This window comes from Vulpes lagopus, chromosome X, assembly GCF_018345385.1.
Source record: "Vulpes lagopus strain Blue_001 chromosome X, ASM1834538v1, whole genome shotgun sequence".
Lineage (NCBI taxonomy): Eukaryota > Metazoa > Chordata > Mammalia > Carnivora > Canidae > Vulpes > Vulpes lagopus.
Window position 1 is genome coordinate 40,705,460 of NC_054848.1, and position 16,025 is coordinate 40,721,484.

Consider the following 16,025-nt stretch of genomic DNA (forward strand, 5'->3'; position numbering starts at 1 on the left):
ATACCATAGTCCTCAACCTAGTATCTTAATGAACACTGGAGTCATTTCCCCAGATTTTAGGAAGAAAGCAGAAAGATCCACTATCCCCATTACTATTCCAAATATTAGTACAGTATTTTGCCAATGCAGTTAAATAAGAGGAACCAATTAGAGACCTAAGACTAGATAAAGAAGATATGAAACTGTATGCAGATGATATGATAATATATCTAGAAAACCATAGGAAAAGCAATGATAAAACTAACTGAAGCAATAAAAGAATTCAGTAACGTAGCAGGATATGAAGTTAACATATAAAATCAATAGTTTTTATAAGCAGTTAGAGGATATAAACATGCCTGGGGCATGTTGTGATGTAGGAAATTCAGGAAATATTCAAAAACAGATGGGATGTGTTCAAAGACCACAGGCGCTAGCCAACCCGAAAGAGCTCCCAACGATCAAAGGTGGAACGATTTGAGCAACAACAGCAACAACAAAAAAAAATAATACTGGATTTTAACCCAAAGAATAAGCTATATATCCACGAGTCTATAAGGATATAACTAAATAATTGAATAAAACAAGTAAGAGGGAAGAAGGGACAGATGTTTCTTTCAGAGGAATTCCAATTAATAAGTATAGAAGGACTGAGGGAAATAGAAAATCACCATTAGAATACCACAGTAATAATTCTTTCAGGCAAGATATCTACCAGTGGATGCTAAAATTAGCTCATGACAGTTTGAGGCAAAACAGGATTTTTTAAATAATCTCAAAGTATCTCCTCAAAGATATTTATTAATTACAAAGGGAAATACAGAAACCCGCAGGGGAGAAAACCAGCAAGACACTACCTTAACCAAGCAATCAAGTTTAACATCACCACTGATAGGACAGATAGTACATTGGCATTATATGTCCTGATACAATGGAATGAGAAGGACACAGCATCATGTCTATGATATTCTTGCCAAAAATGACTAACTTTAATCATGAGAAAACATCAGACAAACCCAAATTGTAGGGATAATCTCTAAAATACATGACCAGTATTCTTCAAAAGTGTCAAGGTCTTCAAAGACAAAGAGAGACTGAGAAACTGTCACAAACTAGAGAATACTAAGAACACATGACAACTAATTGCAATGTGGGATCCTGGATTGAATTCTGGAACAGAAGGATATTACCAGAAAATTAGTAACATTTTAATAGGGTCTGTAGATTAATTCATAGTATTTTAGTAATGTTAATTTTCTGGTTTAGGTCATTGGTTATGTAAGATGTTAACATTAGAAGAAACTACATGGAGGGTATATGGGAGCTCTGTCCTATTTTTGTAACTCTTCCATATGTCTAAAATAATTTCTAAGTAGGGGCACCTGGGTGGCTCAGTTGGTTAAGCATCCCACTCTTGATTTCAGTGTAGGTGGTGATCTCAGGGTTGTGAGATTGAACCCGTCAGGCTTCATGCTAGGCAGGGATCCTGCTTAAGTTCCTCTCTCTCCCTACCCCCCCCCCAAAAAAAACCATAATTCCTATCAAAATCTCAGAAAGAAAAAAATGAAGATGTTAAAATAATTTATAAGTAAAAAATATAGTGATGCCTAAATAAGTAATTAGAATTTATCAGAGGGTGTTTAAACTGCTTAATTTGAGAGTTAAATGATTGTTTCATACAAACTGTATAAATAAAATCTTTTTTTAAAATTTAAAAAATAAAAAGAGGACATGAAATGGTGTTAGTTGCATAGTGATGGTCTTCTCAAGATGTGTACAATGTCTTCTCAGGTGTTCCGGAAGGACCTCATCAGTGCCATGAAACTTCCAGATTCTCACCATATTAGTCCTGACAGCTATTACGTCTTTGCGGACACATGGAAGGAAGAATGGGAAAAAGGAGTCCAAGTACCAGTCAGTCCAGACACTGTTCCACAGCCTTCCCTCAGGTATTTGCATGTTTGCACCTTTGACTCAGGGCCCAAATGCTCTTACAGTTATCTGTGTGCTGGTTGGGGAGAGACTGCAGGGCTAAATTATACATTCATAATATAAAGTCACATACCATGTTCACCACTTGACACAGATCAGTGGCAGGTGATACCAGGCTAGGATGGGTCTGTAGTCAAGCTCATGTATTTAGGGATCTAATATGTGCTCACTCACAGGGTCAAACTATTTGAGGTCCAATCCGAAATTGTGATAGGTTTTGGAGAGTAAAATTTCCAAGTCTAACTCAACAATCAATAGCATTTACTGGTCTTTGAAGAGAAACAGAGCATTAATTACATAACCTCGTAATAATCCTAGTAATATATAACCCCATGAGAAGTTGCTTTGTTATAATAGGGACATCATAGTGATAGCATCTGTAAATAAAGGGCCAAAACTTTCAGTTTGTAAAATGCATAAATCTAAATGAAAGGAGATGACTAGAACATCAGGTTGACTGTAAGCACATAACCTTCATTTACAAAGACTTGAGAAGAAAATTTAAGTAGGAGAGGACTTTTCTGCCAGAGGAAGTAATAAGTTCAGCTCCTCAAGAGTAATGATTGGTTTGGAAGCCATTTTTCCTGACTGATCTTTGTGTTCCCGTGCTTTGCACAAAGGCTGGCGTGAAATAAAATGCTCAGTATAAGTTTGAGTGAAGGAAGGAAGGAATAGAAGGAATAGTACCAGATGAGGGGGCTGGTGGGACCTGCTGCTTACTATGAGAAATACCTCACTGTACATCTGTCTTTTTCTAGTACATGTTAGATTCTTAAAGGGCAAAGATCACATCTTTGAATTCTATGCCTCTGGCATTGGGTTCTTAGGTCCTAGTCATGCCCCAGAAATGCTTGTCAGATCACTTCTAGAAACTGAGTTCAGGCTGTCTACGAGAGACCAATGCTGTTAAGGAAAGTTCCAGTCCTGCTCCACACACTTCCTGAGTCTCACTACCCCCATCATATCAACACTGTCTCCTACTCCTAAAAATCAGAACAGCATCACGAATGGACACAAGAGTCAGACATTTTCATGTCCTTCTTGTCAAGATTTTTATATGCCATAGCATTTACATTGGACACACACATATGCACACACACAATCATCACAAGCAGAGGAGTGTAAAAATAGGTAAGGTAAGAAAATGTGATAGTGGGCACAATGAAGGCAAATACTGTGTGATTAGGAGAGAAAAGAAAGAAAGACAACAAGATGTGGCTATAAGCTGTCCTAAAAGCAGAGGGACTGTCAAGCAGGAGATTTTCAATACACACTTAATGATGTAAGGAGACTAGGGCAAAGGAAGCAAAGAGGAAAATGAGTGGATGTTAGGAAAGAAAATAAATGAAGAACCAAAAGCCAGGGGTTCTTTATAGATAATAAAAACAAAGATGAAGATAGGAAGGGAAGGGCATAAAAACAAGATTAGGGAATAACTGTAATAACAGTGTCTTCTATTTTAACCACTCGCCTTTCCTATTCTAAAAAAGATTTTTTCACTTTCTCAGCCACGCGATTGAATGAGTGTATTGTAAGTAAACATACATTACAACTAATAGACTTAAAAGTGTATTTTAAGTCAAACTAGGAAAATGGGAGGTAGGGGAATTTCACTAAGTTCCTTAGTCAAGTTCCAAGTTTGTCACATGATCAGCATGGACTTTTATAAATGTGCAGGTTGCTTTTTCTTTTAAGATTTTTAAAATTGAGATATAATTGATACAATTTTTTATCAAGATAGAATTCACATACCATATAATTCACCCCTTTAAATTGCATGGTGGTTTTTAGTGTATTCACACTTATGCAGCTATCACCACTATGTAAAGCCAGAACATTTTCATTACCCCAGAAAGAAACCCCACATCTGTTAACAGTTACTGTTCATTTTCCCCTTGCTCTGGCTCCTGGCAATCACTGTATTAGTCTGCTAAGGCTGTCATAACAAAATACCACAAACTGGGTGGCTCAAACAACTGAAATGTATTTTCTCACAGTCTGAAGGCTAGAAGTCTAAGATCAAGTTGCCATTAGGGTTGGTGTCCAGTGAAGCCTTTCTTCCTGGCTTGTAGACAGCTAGCTACCTTCTCACTGTGTTCTCACATGGCCTTTCCTCTGTGTGCATGTAGGGGGAGAGAGAATGAGACAGAGGGAGAGGGAGGGAGAGGTTGGAGATCTGGTGTTTCTTCCTCCTCTTACAAGGACACCAACCCTATCAGATTAGGTCCCCACTCTATGACTTCACTTAACCGCTGTTATCTCCTTATAGGCCCCATCTTCAAATATAATCACACTAGGAGTTAGAACTTCAACATAAAAATATTGGGAGAACACAATTCAGTCTATAACAACCACAAATCTACTTTCTTTCTCTGTGGACTTGCCTATTCTGTACATTTCACATAAACGGAATCATAGAATGTGTGGCCCCTGAGCCTGACTTCTTTTACACAGCATAATATTTTCAGAGTTTATCCATGTTGTATGTATCAGTATTTTGTTAACTTTTTATTGCCAACTCATATTCCATTGTATGGATATACTGTATTTTCTTAATTTGCTCATCAGTTGATAGATATTTGGATTGTTTCCATGTTTTAGCTATTATGAATAATGCTGCTGTGAACATTCTTGTACAATTTTTTGAGTGGATTTATGTTTTCATTTCTCTTGGGTATATACCTAGGAATAGAATTACTGAGTCATATAAGGAACTGTCAAACTGTTTTCCAGAACATCTGCATCGTTTTACATTCCTACCAGCAATGTATGAGGCTTCCATTTTCTCCATGTCTTCACCAATACTTGTTATTGTTTGTCTTTTTATTATAGCCATCCTAGCAGGTCTGAAGTATATCTCACTGTAGTTTTATTTTTTAATTTTTTTATTTATTTATGATAGTCACACACACACACACACACACACACACAGAGACAGAGAGAGAGAGAGAGAGAGAGGCAGAGACATAGGCAGAGGGAGAAGCAGGCGTGGGATTCGATCCCGGGTCTCCAGGATGCGCCCTGGGCCAAAGGCAGGCGCTAAACCGCTGCTGCGCCACCGAGGGATCCCTCTCACTGTAGTTTTAATTTGCATTTGCCTAATGGCTAATGATGTTGAGTATCTTTTTTTCATGAGCTTAGTAGCTATTTGCATATTCTTTTTGAAAGAACTTTTCTGCTTTATTACAAAGAGAGGAAGACTTCATGTGACTTTTTTCTCTTCCTATGAAACACTACTGTTCAAAGAGCCAAAGTGAATCATCTCAGTTTACTTCTTTATGTTCCATCACATTCACTTTGGAATAGATACCCTCAGCTGCTGCAAATCTGACCTGTTGGTAAACAAGGCAACAAACTCCCCTGACCAGCAGTTTTAGAATGTTCCATTTTTATGTAATGCATCCATGCATACCCCCTGTATATATTTTCTTTGTAGAAATTATTCAGATCTTTCCTCCATTTTAAAAATTGGGTTATTTGTTTTTTTATTATTGGGTTCTAAAAGTTTCTTTTTTAAGATTTTACTTATTCATGAGAGACACAGAGAGAGATAGAGAGAGAGGCAGAGACACAGGCAGAGGGAGAAGCAGGCTCCATGTAGGGAACCCAACGTGGGACTCGATCCTGGGTCTCTGGGATCATGCCCTGGGCTGAAGGCAGGCGCCAAACCGCTGAGCCACCCAGGGATCCAAGTTTCTTACACGTTCTGGATACAAGTCACTTACAAGATATATGATTTATAAATATTATCTCTCCTTCTGTGAGTTGTCTTTTCACTTTCTTGGTGGTGTCCTCTGAGGCACAAAAGTTTTTAATTTTGATGAAGTTCGATTTACTTTTTTTCTTTGGTTGCTTATCCTTTTGGTGTCATATCTAGGGAATCATTGCCTAATCCAAGATCTTGAAGTTTTACACCTGTTTTCTCCCAAGAATTTTATAGTTTTATCTCTTACACTTGGGTCTTTGATCCATTTGAGTTAATTTTTGTATGTGGTGTGAGGTGTTAGGGTCCAACTTTATACTTTTACATGTGGATATCCATGTGTCCCTGCTTATTTGTTGACAGCTTCCTTTTTGAAAGTGATGGACACTAAACCCCAACCCACCCTTGGTTCCATGAGTCCCTTACAAGCCTGGCTGCTGTGGAAGAAAACAGTTCTTGAATCACCAAGAAATCCCAGTTATATTTTTTTTAAATCCCCACTTTCACAAATCTACCAAAGTGAATTTTCAGGAATTTTTTCCTACTTTGAACTGAGATGTTGATTTCTCTACTTACACTTCACTCTGTCTAAATATGTTCATTTTCCCCCACACTGTATGACAGAACACGGTTTGTGTTCCTTTTTTTTACGTGCTTTCTTCTTTTTTTTAAGATTTTATTTATTTATTCATGAGAGACAGAGAGAGAGAGAGAGAGAGAGAGAGAGAGAGATGCAGAGACGCAGGCAGAGGGAGAAGCAGGCTCCGTGCAGGGAGCTTGATGTGGGACTCGATCCCGGGTCTCCAGGATCATGCCCTGGGCTGAAGGCGGCGCTAAACCACTGAGCCACCTGGGCTGCCCCCGAAGTGCTTTCTTCTGACATAACTGCCAAATCTAAGCAAATGTAAATGTTTTATAACCAGACCTTACAATAATCATTTTTAAATTTAAAGCTAATATCTTCAGTGATCATGTATTACTTTCATATAAAGAAGAAATGTTATTATTCAGTTGTAAAGATTCTTCCCACCTTCCAAATTTTAAAAATCATAAATCACTGAACATCAAGAGCATGATGATATTCCTTAATTCTATGCTAAAGATTTTTAATAAAGACTCTTTGGGACACCGAAGAGTGGGTGGCTCAGTGGTCGAACATCTGCCTTTGGCTTAGGGCATGATCCTGGGTCCAGGAATCGAGTCCTGCATCAGGCTTCCTGTGAGGAGCTTGCTTCTCCCTGTCTGTGTCTCTGCCTCTCTCTGTGGTCTCTCATGAATAAATAATTTAAGAAAAAAGACTCTTAAACAGCAGTTCACAATAGGATATAAACAATATCAGAATGTCAAAAATGTTCTAATACATTATTTTGAATTGGCTCTTCCATGTTAGTTTTGGCAAAATTAAAACCTAATTGCTTAGTTACTTTCTTTTCTACTGGTAGAAATCTCATTTCTCTAGAGAAAATATTCTAAAATATAAATCCGTTAGAGAAATTTAAGACTAAATCTAATGCATTACAGTATAGTACTCTCCCACCCCCCATTCCACAGGGGATATGTTCCAAGATCCCTAGTGGATACCTGAAACTGTGGATAGTGCCAACCCCTGTGTATACTATGTTTTTTCCTATACATACGCACTATGATAAAGTTTAATTTATAAATTAGGTACAATAAAAGATGAACAATAATTACTAATAAAATGTAATGATTATAACAGTATACTATAATACAAGTTATGTGAATGTGCTCTTTCTCAAAATATCTTACTCTACTGTACTCCTTCTCGTGATGATATGAAATGATAAAATGCTTATGTGATGAAACAAGGTGAATGACCTGGGCACTGTGACATAACATGTGGCTGCTATTGACTTGGCTGCTATTGATACATAAGAAGACCATCTGCCTCCAGGCCACGGTTGACTGTGGGTAGCCGAAACCACAGAAAGGGAAACCACAGATAAAGGGGGACTACTGTAGTTATTTATGTTAAAACATACGTGAAAATATTGGGAAATAACTTTACAAATCCTTCTTTGCATTAGTCAAGATAGGCCATTTACTATAACAAACATCCCCCAAAGTCTCAGCATCTTAACACAGTGAAGGTCCTTCCTGTTTCTTACCCATCTAGTGTAGGTTGGGATGTGAGTCCCCTCTGCCCCATGTGGTCCTTCAGGGACTCAGGTTCTTTTTATGAGTGGCTCCTCTATCGACTAGGTCCATTTCTACTCCCTTCTCTTCCCACAAAATTCTAAATCCAGTCTGCAAGGGAAGACAGACAGCGTGGAGGGTTATAGAGGTAGATTGGCGGGAGGGGATGGAGTGCTAGGATTTTCCCCAGATTTTCCCCTCTCCTGCATTGTCCTTTCTGCAGTTATCTTGTCTCTATAGTGTAGTTTGTGTGTGTGTGTGTGTGTGTGTGTGTGTGTGTGTGTGTGTGTGTGTGGTGATTGAGGGGAGGGATAGACAATGACAGAGCCAGTTTGCACTGTAAGCCACAGCTGTTTAGGTAAGTCTGTTGACTACCACAAGGAATTTTGAGAAAGCAAGTTCAACAAATAAAGATGGTGTTAACTTCATTACATGTTTTTAGGTAAACTGTGGGTAGTTTTTCTTATACTAGTCAATAATAAACAAGCGTGGATCAATTTTTGTTTGTTTTAGGTTTTCATTTGTATATTTAAATTAGTTTCTGTTGCAGTAAGGTTCCAAACAGTGCTTCATGTTTGGTTGAAAGGAAGTATGCGTTATAATTTGTATGATGGGCAAGTAGTTGATGTATTTACTGTGTGTATGTGTATATTTTTAACATTATAGGTGAATTGTTGACTTATTGTAAAAACAAAAAGGAATCAGAATGTGAAACATTAACCACATAGTGTATATATGCTTATACACACGCACATGTATTTATGTATATATAAATAAGTGGGAATGTTCTATAACTTGCTTTTTTCACTTAATAGTATATCATCAATCACTAATGATACTGAAAGAGGGAATAACTAGATATTCAGACAGGCCCCTAGTTATCCTTGGAATGTAAACATCGAACTAACTGGACTATTTGTTCACTAACCTCCAGACTCAAACATATAACTACCAATTCAGCACCTCCATTTGGCTGTCCAGTAGGCATCTCAGACTTCAAATACCCCAAACTGGGGATCCCTGGGTGGCGCAGCGGTTTGGCGCCTGCCTTTGGCCCAGGGCGCGATCCTGGAGACCCGGGATCGAATCCCACATCGGGCTCCCGGTGCATGGAGCCTGCTTCTCCCTCTGCCTGTGTGTCTGCCTCTCTCTCTCTCTGTAACTATCATAAATAAATAAAAATTTAAAAAAAAAAACAAATACCCCAAACTGAACTATTGATCGGCCCAAACTAGTCCCACCTGTAGTTTCCCATGTTTAACTGATGGCAAATCCACTCTTCCTGCTGTAACTGTCTTTTCAGTCTTTCAGGCCAAAATTCTTTAAGTCATCTTTGATTCTTCATTGCCTCATACCCCATATTCAGTCTTAAAGGAGAACTTCTTGGACCCACTTTCAAAAGATAATCAGATTCCATATAGTAAGTCAAAGGAAGAATGGCCCTGATGATAAATGGGAGCCCAAGCCCACTTCCCACTGCATTGCACCATTTCATCATGTCTTCCTCACCTCCCCTGCTCATCTTGCCCCATTCTCCCCACAGCTCCTTTCCTGTTCTATTCCATGCTGCAGAAGCCTCCCATCCTTGCTTTCAATTATGAGAATCAGTAAGAACCACTTTCATACACATATCTTAAAATTCAAAGCATTCCTTTGATGGTTTTCCCATTTACTACTGCCTCCATACCTAGCAGTTCAAGCAACTATGTTATCATACTCATGGATTCTGTGGGTTAGTAATTAACATGGGGCAGAGTGGGAGTGGCTTGTCTCTGCTGTATGATACCTAGGGCCTCATCCAGGAAGGCTTGAAATTTGGGGGTAACTCAGTGGCTGGGGGCTAGAGTCGTCCAAAGGCTTATTCACTAACATGTCTGTCACCTGGGCTGGGATGGCATAGACTGTACATGACTTCACCATGTGTTTTGATTTCCTGACAGCATAAAAATCTCAGCACAGGCAGACTTTTTTTATAGACCTCAGGCATATACACATGTTCCAGCCAACGAGGTGAAAGCTGTATTCCCTTTTATGACCCAGCCTCGCACTTCTCATATCATCACTTCTGCCATATTCAGTTGGTGGAAGCAGTCACAAGCCTTTCCTGATTCAAGAGGAGAAATATATTTCACCACTTGATAAGAGAGTAGCATAGTCACATTGTGGAAGAGCATGTGAGATTTTGAAAATACCAGCCATCACCGAAATTATAATTGTCCTTTGTTTCATAGGTGAGACATGGAGTTTTGTAGAGAAGGCAGTCATCCCAGAGTGGCAAGACTAACAAGGGGAAACTTGGGGAAACTACTCCTAAAGACATTATTACAGGGGCTTCCTATTTAGATCGATTTTAAGATATTTATTTCAATCCTTTAAAAATTTCATAATGATATGATATTTGTGCATTTTCTGTGCCGTTCACAAATGATCCCAATCTACTCATTAGGAAATGAAACATAGTCTCTCCCTGCCAGATATTTAGATCAACCAAAGACATACTGAAGACTCACTGTGCGTAAGATACAGTAGGAGGCCACAGGTCAAGTTAGAGTGGTTACAGCTTCCTTGCCTTGCCTCCTCAGTGTCACAGCAGTTTTCACATGGGCCAGAGGTAGCTGGCCTACCCTGGGAGCAGATGGATAGGCCTTTTTCCCATGGAGCTAAGCAGATGTGATTGTGGGTCCTTTTACCGAAGGTCAGTCACCCAGAAAGTTATGACAACATTCATTAACGTTCAGGCATCCAAATTAAAAACTGTACTTACTAAACATCATCCTAGCAAAATTGCTCATACCTCTGGACTTGTGAGCTTTTGCTGATTTGATCACTTGGTCTGGTGACCATTTAAAGAATGTCTGTATACCTAGGATATATTGGCCAGAGAAGAAAATGACCCCAGGATAATCCTGGAATTTCCCCCAGCTATAGCAGTGTTATACGTCCTTGAAGATGTTAAAGCTGCGTTTTTTAAAATCCCAAAGTAATATTTTTCACTAATTCTCATAGACCCTCCCCTCTATTATTATAAATACAAAACTTTCTCCTTGTGAGATTTGAATTAACTTCACCTTGGGGATCCCTGGGTGGCGCAGCGGTTTGGCGCCTGCCTTTGGCCCAGGGCGCGATCCTGGAGACCCGGGATCGAATCCCACATCAGGCTCCCGGTGCATGGAGCCTGCTTCTCCCTCTGCCTGTGTCTCTGCCTCTCTCTCTCTCTGTGACTATCATAAATAAATAAAAAATTAAAAAAAAATTTGAATTAACTTCACCTTTTACTCATGCATTTCCTTGCCTTTAGTATTACTGGTTAAGTCTATAATACTTTTACTGTCATAGATTCAGTCCTTAGATTCAAACCTTTATTTCAAGATACATATGAAAAGATGACTGACATGACATAATTGTCATCATTATCATTATGAATTTTACGTTGAAGTGTAATATACACACAGAAAAGTAACCAGAGCATAACTCTATAACTCAGCGAATTTTCATGAATTGAATACACTTGTTTACCTGCCACCCAAATGGAGAAATAGAACGTTACCAACACTGCAAAAGCCCTCCTGTTTATACCCAAACTGACCACCCTCTCCATAGGTGATAGTTTTGTCAGTCTTGAACTTCATACTGAGATTAGATTGTTTTGTTCATCATTATGGTGGTGAGATTTATCCATGTTCATTAAGTTTCATTTCTATGTCATATTCCATTGTGTGAATATACCACATTTTATTTATCCATTCTGATCTTGATAGGTATTTGGATTGCTTCCCTTTTTCAGCTAATATAGACATTTTCAATTTTTTAGTATACATATACTGTTTTGTTAGGTATATTCCCCAGATTGGGTTTACTAGGTCCTAGGATATGTGATATTCAGCTGTGATACCTACTGCTAAGTAGTTTGCCAAAGTGGTTATACCAATTCAGCACTCCCACCAGCAGGGTAGGAGAGATCTGTTTGCTCCACTTCCTTATAAACACTTAAGTTAATGTCAGTTTTTGGTCAGTCTTTCCAACTTTAGTCATTCTGGTAGGTAATAGTAATTTTGATTTTGATTTACATTTCTGTGCTAATGAGATTGAAAACCTTTAAAAAGTTTTCTCACCATCTGTATAGCCTTATCTGTGAAGTATCCAAGTTTCTTGCCCATTATTTAATTGGATTGTCGGTCTTTTTCTAATTGATTTGTAAGAGTTTATTATATAATACTGGTGATAAATAGAAGTTTTAAAATCTCTTCCATTATGGCTGATGGCTTTTATGTCTTATTTAAAATATATTTGCCTTCAGGGCACTTGGCTGGCTCAGAGGAGCATGTGAATCTTGATCTTGGGGTTATGAGTTCAAACCCCACGTTGGGTGTAGAGATTACTTAAATAAATAAGTGTGTGTGTGTGTGTGTGTGTGTGTGTGTGTGTGTGTGTTTGCCTATCCTGAAGTTTCTTCCAGAAGTTTAATAAACATTGGTTTAATTCAAGAACATTTATAGTCTACCTTGTTCCACAGAGGATTTGAGACAATTGATATGAATAGTTGGCAAAATATTCCTCCTTTTAGAACAAGATGAATCTTGAAAAAAAATTAAGTATTCTATAATTACCTCATAGGCCATGCACCAGATAAGCATAGCATATTTAATCTCATTGTCTCTGGAGAATTCATATGCATGTCTTGTCATTTTAAGTTGGGTTCATTTCAGTTGGAAGCAGGCCTCTGTCAGCAGTTCCCAAATTTTTAGCTTCAATTGATATTTTAGGGTTCTGTTTTTTTTCTCAAATATTTGTTGCCTTTGGCTTTAAAAACTCCAAATGGTAGAAAAATTAAAATGTACTTGTAGTTATTAACTTTATTAACTTTATTCAACATACGCTATGCAGAATCATAACCTTTTGGAAGAATGCTTAGGAAGAAATATTTACTGTATATTTACAAGATGGACTATGCTTCTGTATACTTATATGTATTCATATGAATTCAAATTCATAAACATTCATGTTTATGAATCCTTCTACATATGTAGTGACTCTCTAGTAAAGAAACTGGCTCCAGAAGCCTTCTAGGGAAACAATTTTCATTATCCATGATACATATATCTATTTCTTTCTCTCTCTCTCTTTTTTTAGATGGCCCACTCTGTTCTTTAAAATTGCCAGGGAGGGACAGCCCCGGTGGCCCAGCGGTTTGGTGCTGCCTTCAGCCTGGGGCGTGATCCTGGAGACCCAGGATCGAGTCCCGCGTCGGGCTCCCTGCAGAGCCTGCTTCTCCCTCTGCCTGTATCTCTGCGTGTCTGTCTGTCTGTCTGTCTGTCTCTCTCTCTCTCTCTGTCATGAATAAATAAATAAAATCTTTAAAAATAAAAAAATAAAATTGCCAGGGAATAAGAATCCAGATTTCCTCTTCTTTATATTTTCTGGTGCTTTGTACAGTATCTAAAACATTGACTGTAGAGGCAGCCTGGGTGGCTCAGCGGTTTAGGGCCACCTTCAGTCCAGGGTTTAATCCTGAATATCCAGGATCGAGTCCCATGTCGGGCTCCCTGCATGGAGTCTGCTTCTCCCTCTGCCTTTGTCTCTGCCCCTCTCTCTCTCTCTCATGAATAAATAAAATCTTTTAAAAAATAAAATAAAAATAAAACATTGACTGTAGAATAAATTTTGATATGAGAAACTTCTTTTTCTTCCCTTGCTTGTTTCCTTGCCTTAGGCTCCTCGGTGTCAGGAGGGGTGAGGGGAAATATGGAGGTGCTCAGGCCTGCTGGAGAAGTTGATGGAAGGACAGGAATCTTTTATCCTGTCCTGTTACCCTGGCTTGGACTTAAGGTCACTATCATTTATGACTAAGAAATATGCCTGGAGTTTGTATAAGTCCATGGCATCTTGGCTTTACCTCATCTACCTAAATAGTGAAAATAATAAGAAATATAACAACAATAATATTATTAAACATCTGTTTTTTACTATATACTGAGCACTTTATATATTTTATTTTGTGTAATTATCGTAACGGCCCTACAAGTTTGAGATTATGACTGCTGTCCTCACTTTTTAGCTAGGAAACTGAACCTTACAGAAATTAAGCAGTTCCCCAAGATCACTGTGTAAGTGGCAGAAAAAACAGGCTCGTGTGAACTGTAGCCTGTACTCTTTACCATCCAGTATTGCCTCCGTGGCAAAAAAAAAAAAAAAAAAAAAATCATGAGTTTAGCTAAAATAATTCTTTAGTATTGAATCTGGCTGTGCCTATGTGCAGGAATCATCTCTTCCTCAGTCTCCCTTTCTAACCAAATGTGGTGACTTTTGCACCAAGAATACACACTGCAATATTTTATTAGAATGAATGGCAATAGGGACCGTGGAGTGATGAGGGTAAGTGAAACATTACATTAGCTCAGACTGTTCACAGCAGATGACAAAACTGAATTTGTAGAACCATTTACTTTCTAGAAAGGGATCTGCCATACCTCTCAGTTGGCAGAGCAGGGACCTCCCCCACAATGGATAAAGAGAGCATTCAACTCTACTGTGTCCCACCTAGTCAGTGCCTGGAATCTGTCATTTGTTGACTTATCAGTATCTTTCTTTCACTTTTCTAGGGTTGTAGCCGAGAAGGTAAAGGATGTTCTGTTTATGAGGCCCCGGAAGTACATCCACTGCTCCAGCTCAGAAACCACAGAACCTGGCTACATCAACATCATGGAATTGGCAGCATCTGTGTGTCGCTATGACCTAGACGACATGGACATCTTCTGGCTCCAGGAACTCAACGAAGATCTCGCAGAAATGGGTGAGTTGTTTTCCCACTAGTAAGTTGTTCCTTAACTTGACTTGTGATTTATTTTTTAAGTTGTCAGGACCATATAACTTTCTTTCATCTTGTGGCTTCTTTTCTTTTCTGGCCTTTTCGTTTATTTTTTTCTCTTTGATATTACCTTAATGAGGCATTTCTTGCAATGCATAAATATACTGAAATGGAGCAATAACATTTAAATCTGACCTTTTATTTCCTTATTCATAGTGAAGCATGGATCAGGGATGGCATGTAGGTTTCATAAGATTGTTTTCCAACTCTGATTGTGAGAGTGGTCATGGCTGTTTGGACTTCTGGTTAAAGAGGATTCTGAAGCTGATTCCTGGCTAACCCCTGAAAAGCACTCTGATCAGTGGGCAGGGCCAGGGACAGCAACACCTCTGCCATCTCTGCCAGATGAAGAGAAGCTCTAACTTTAGCATGAGGCAGCACCACTGCACCTGACATGTTGATGTGACCAGCATACCTTAATGCAAGCCTTAAAATTTTCCTGCCAGAAGAATGGCACTCTTAGGGCAAAACATCCCCAAAGCAGTTTACAAAAGATTCTTGGAAGTAAACATAATAATAGTTTTTTTTGTTTTGTTTTTTTTTTGTTTTTTGTTTTTTTAATAATAGTTTTAAAGTAAATGCATGCACTACAGTACCAGACCAGCAATGCTGGGAAATACTGGGCTGGAAGGAAACTCACTTTATTCCTACATACATTGGTCTGCTCTTTGACCAGTATTCAGTCTCAGCAGCGTTTAGGTCCAAGTGGTCCTATGGAACTGTGGGTGGTTTTTTAAGTCTCCATATGCTGTAGTGAAGCATAAGTTTTATTTCATCTTTGTTTGAATCACCTTTGTACATTGTTAGTACAAAGCTCAATGGTTTTACTTTTCTTCTTTCCTCACTTTTTTTCTTTCTTTCTTTTGAGGTTGCTATCTGAATACCTATGAATGAAAACTTAAAATTGTATTAAATCCAGTTTGGTGGGATAGTGGTAGTTATTCTGTCAGTAACTAGTACTTCTTGCTTTTTAAAACTTTCTGCTTTATGTCTTCTCTTACTCTGCCTTCTAAGAGGAGAGAAGAGATGTCAGTGTAGGGTGAGAACCACAAAGGGAAGGGAATAAAAGACTAGCAGAGGGGGAAAATCAGAGTATGAGACCGTAGTCAGATGGATTGATGGCTCAGTGTGCAGTTGTGTTTATGAACCATGTGACATCCATATACATTATGATCATTACAGGGCTGTCCTCAACATGACACAACCTTATGAAGAGGACCCTTTGGTATTTTGCAGTTAATCCCCTCCGGATGATTTTTTTTTTTCAGATGATTTTTTAAATGAAATTTTTATTTTAGAATAGTTACAGATTTAGAGAAAAGTTGTGCA

The 16,025-nt window shown here is 38.5% G+C and overlaps 1 protein-coding gene across 3 annotated transcripts in view; it reads left to right on the top strand.

Annotated features, from left to right (window-relative positions):
- JADE3 (jade family PHD finger 3) overlaps nucleotides 1–16,025 on the top strand; it is a 132,652-nt gene that overhangs the window by 88,010 nt on the left and 28,617 nt on the right. For all 3 annotated transcript variants that reach the window (XM_041741430.1, XM_041741429.1, XM_041741431.1), the window contains exons 4-5: nucleotides 1,771–1,928; nucleotides 14,431–14,621. In XM_041741430.1, the coding sequence (XP_041597364.1) occupies nucleotides 1,771–1,928; nucleotides 14,431–14,621 (349 nt within the window). The remainder of the gene's footprint in view (nucleotides 1–1,770; nucleotides 1,929–14,430; nucleotides 14,622–16,025) is intronic.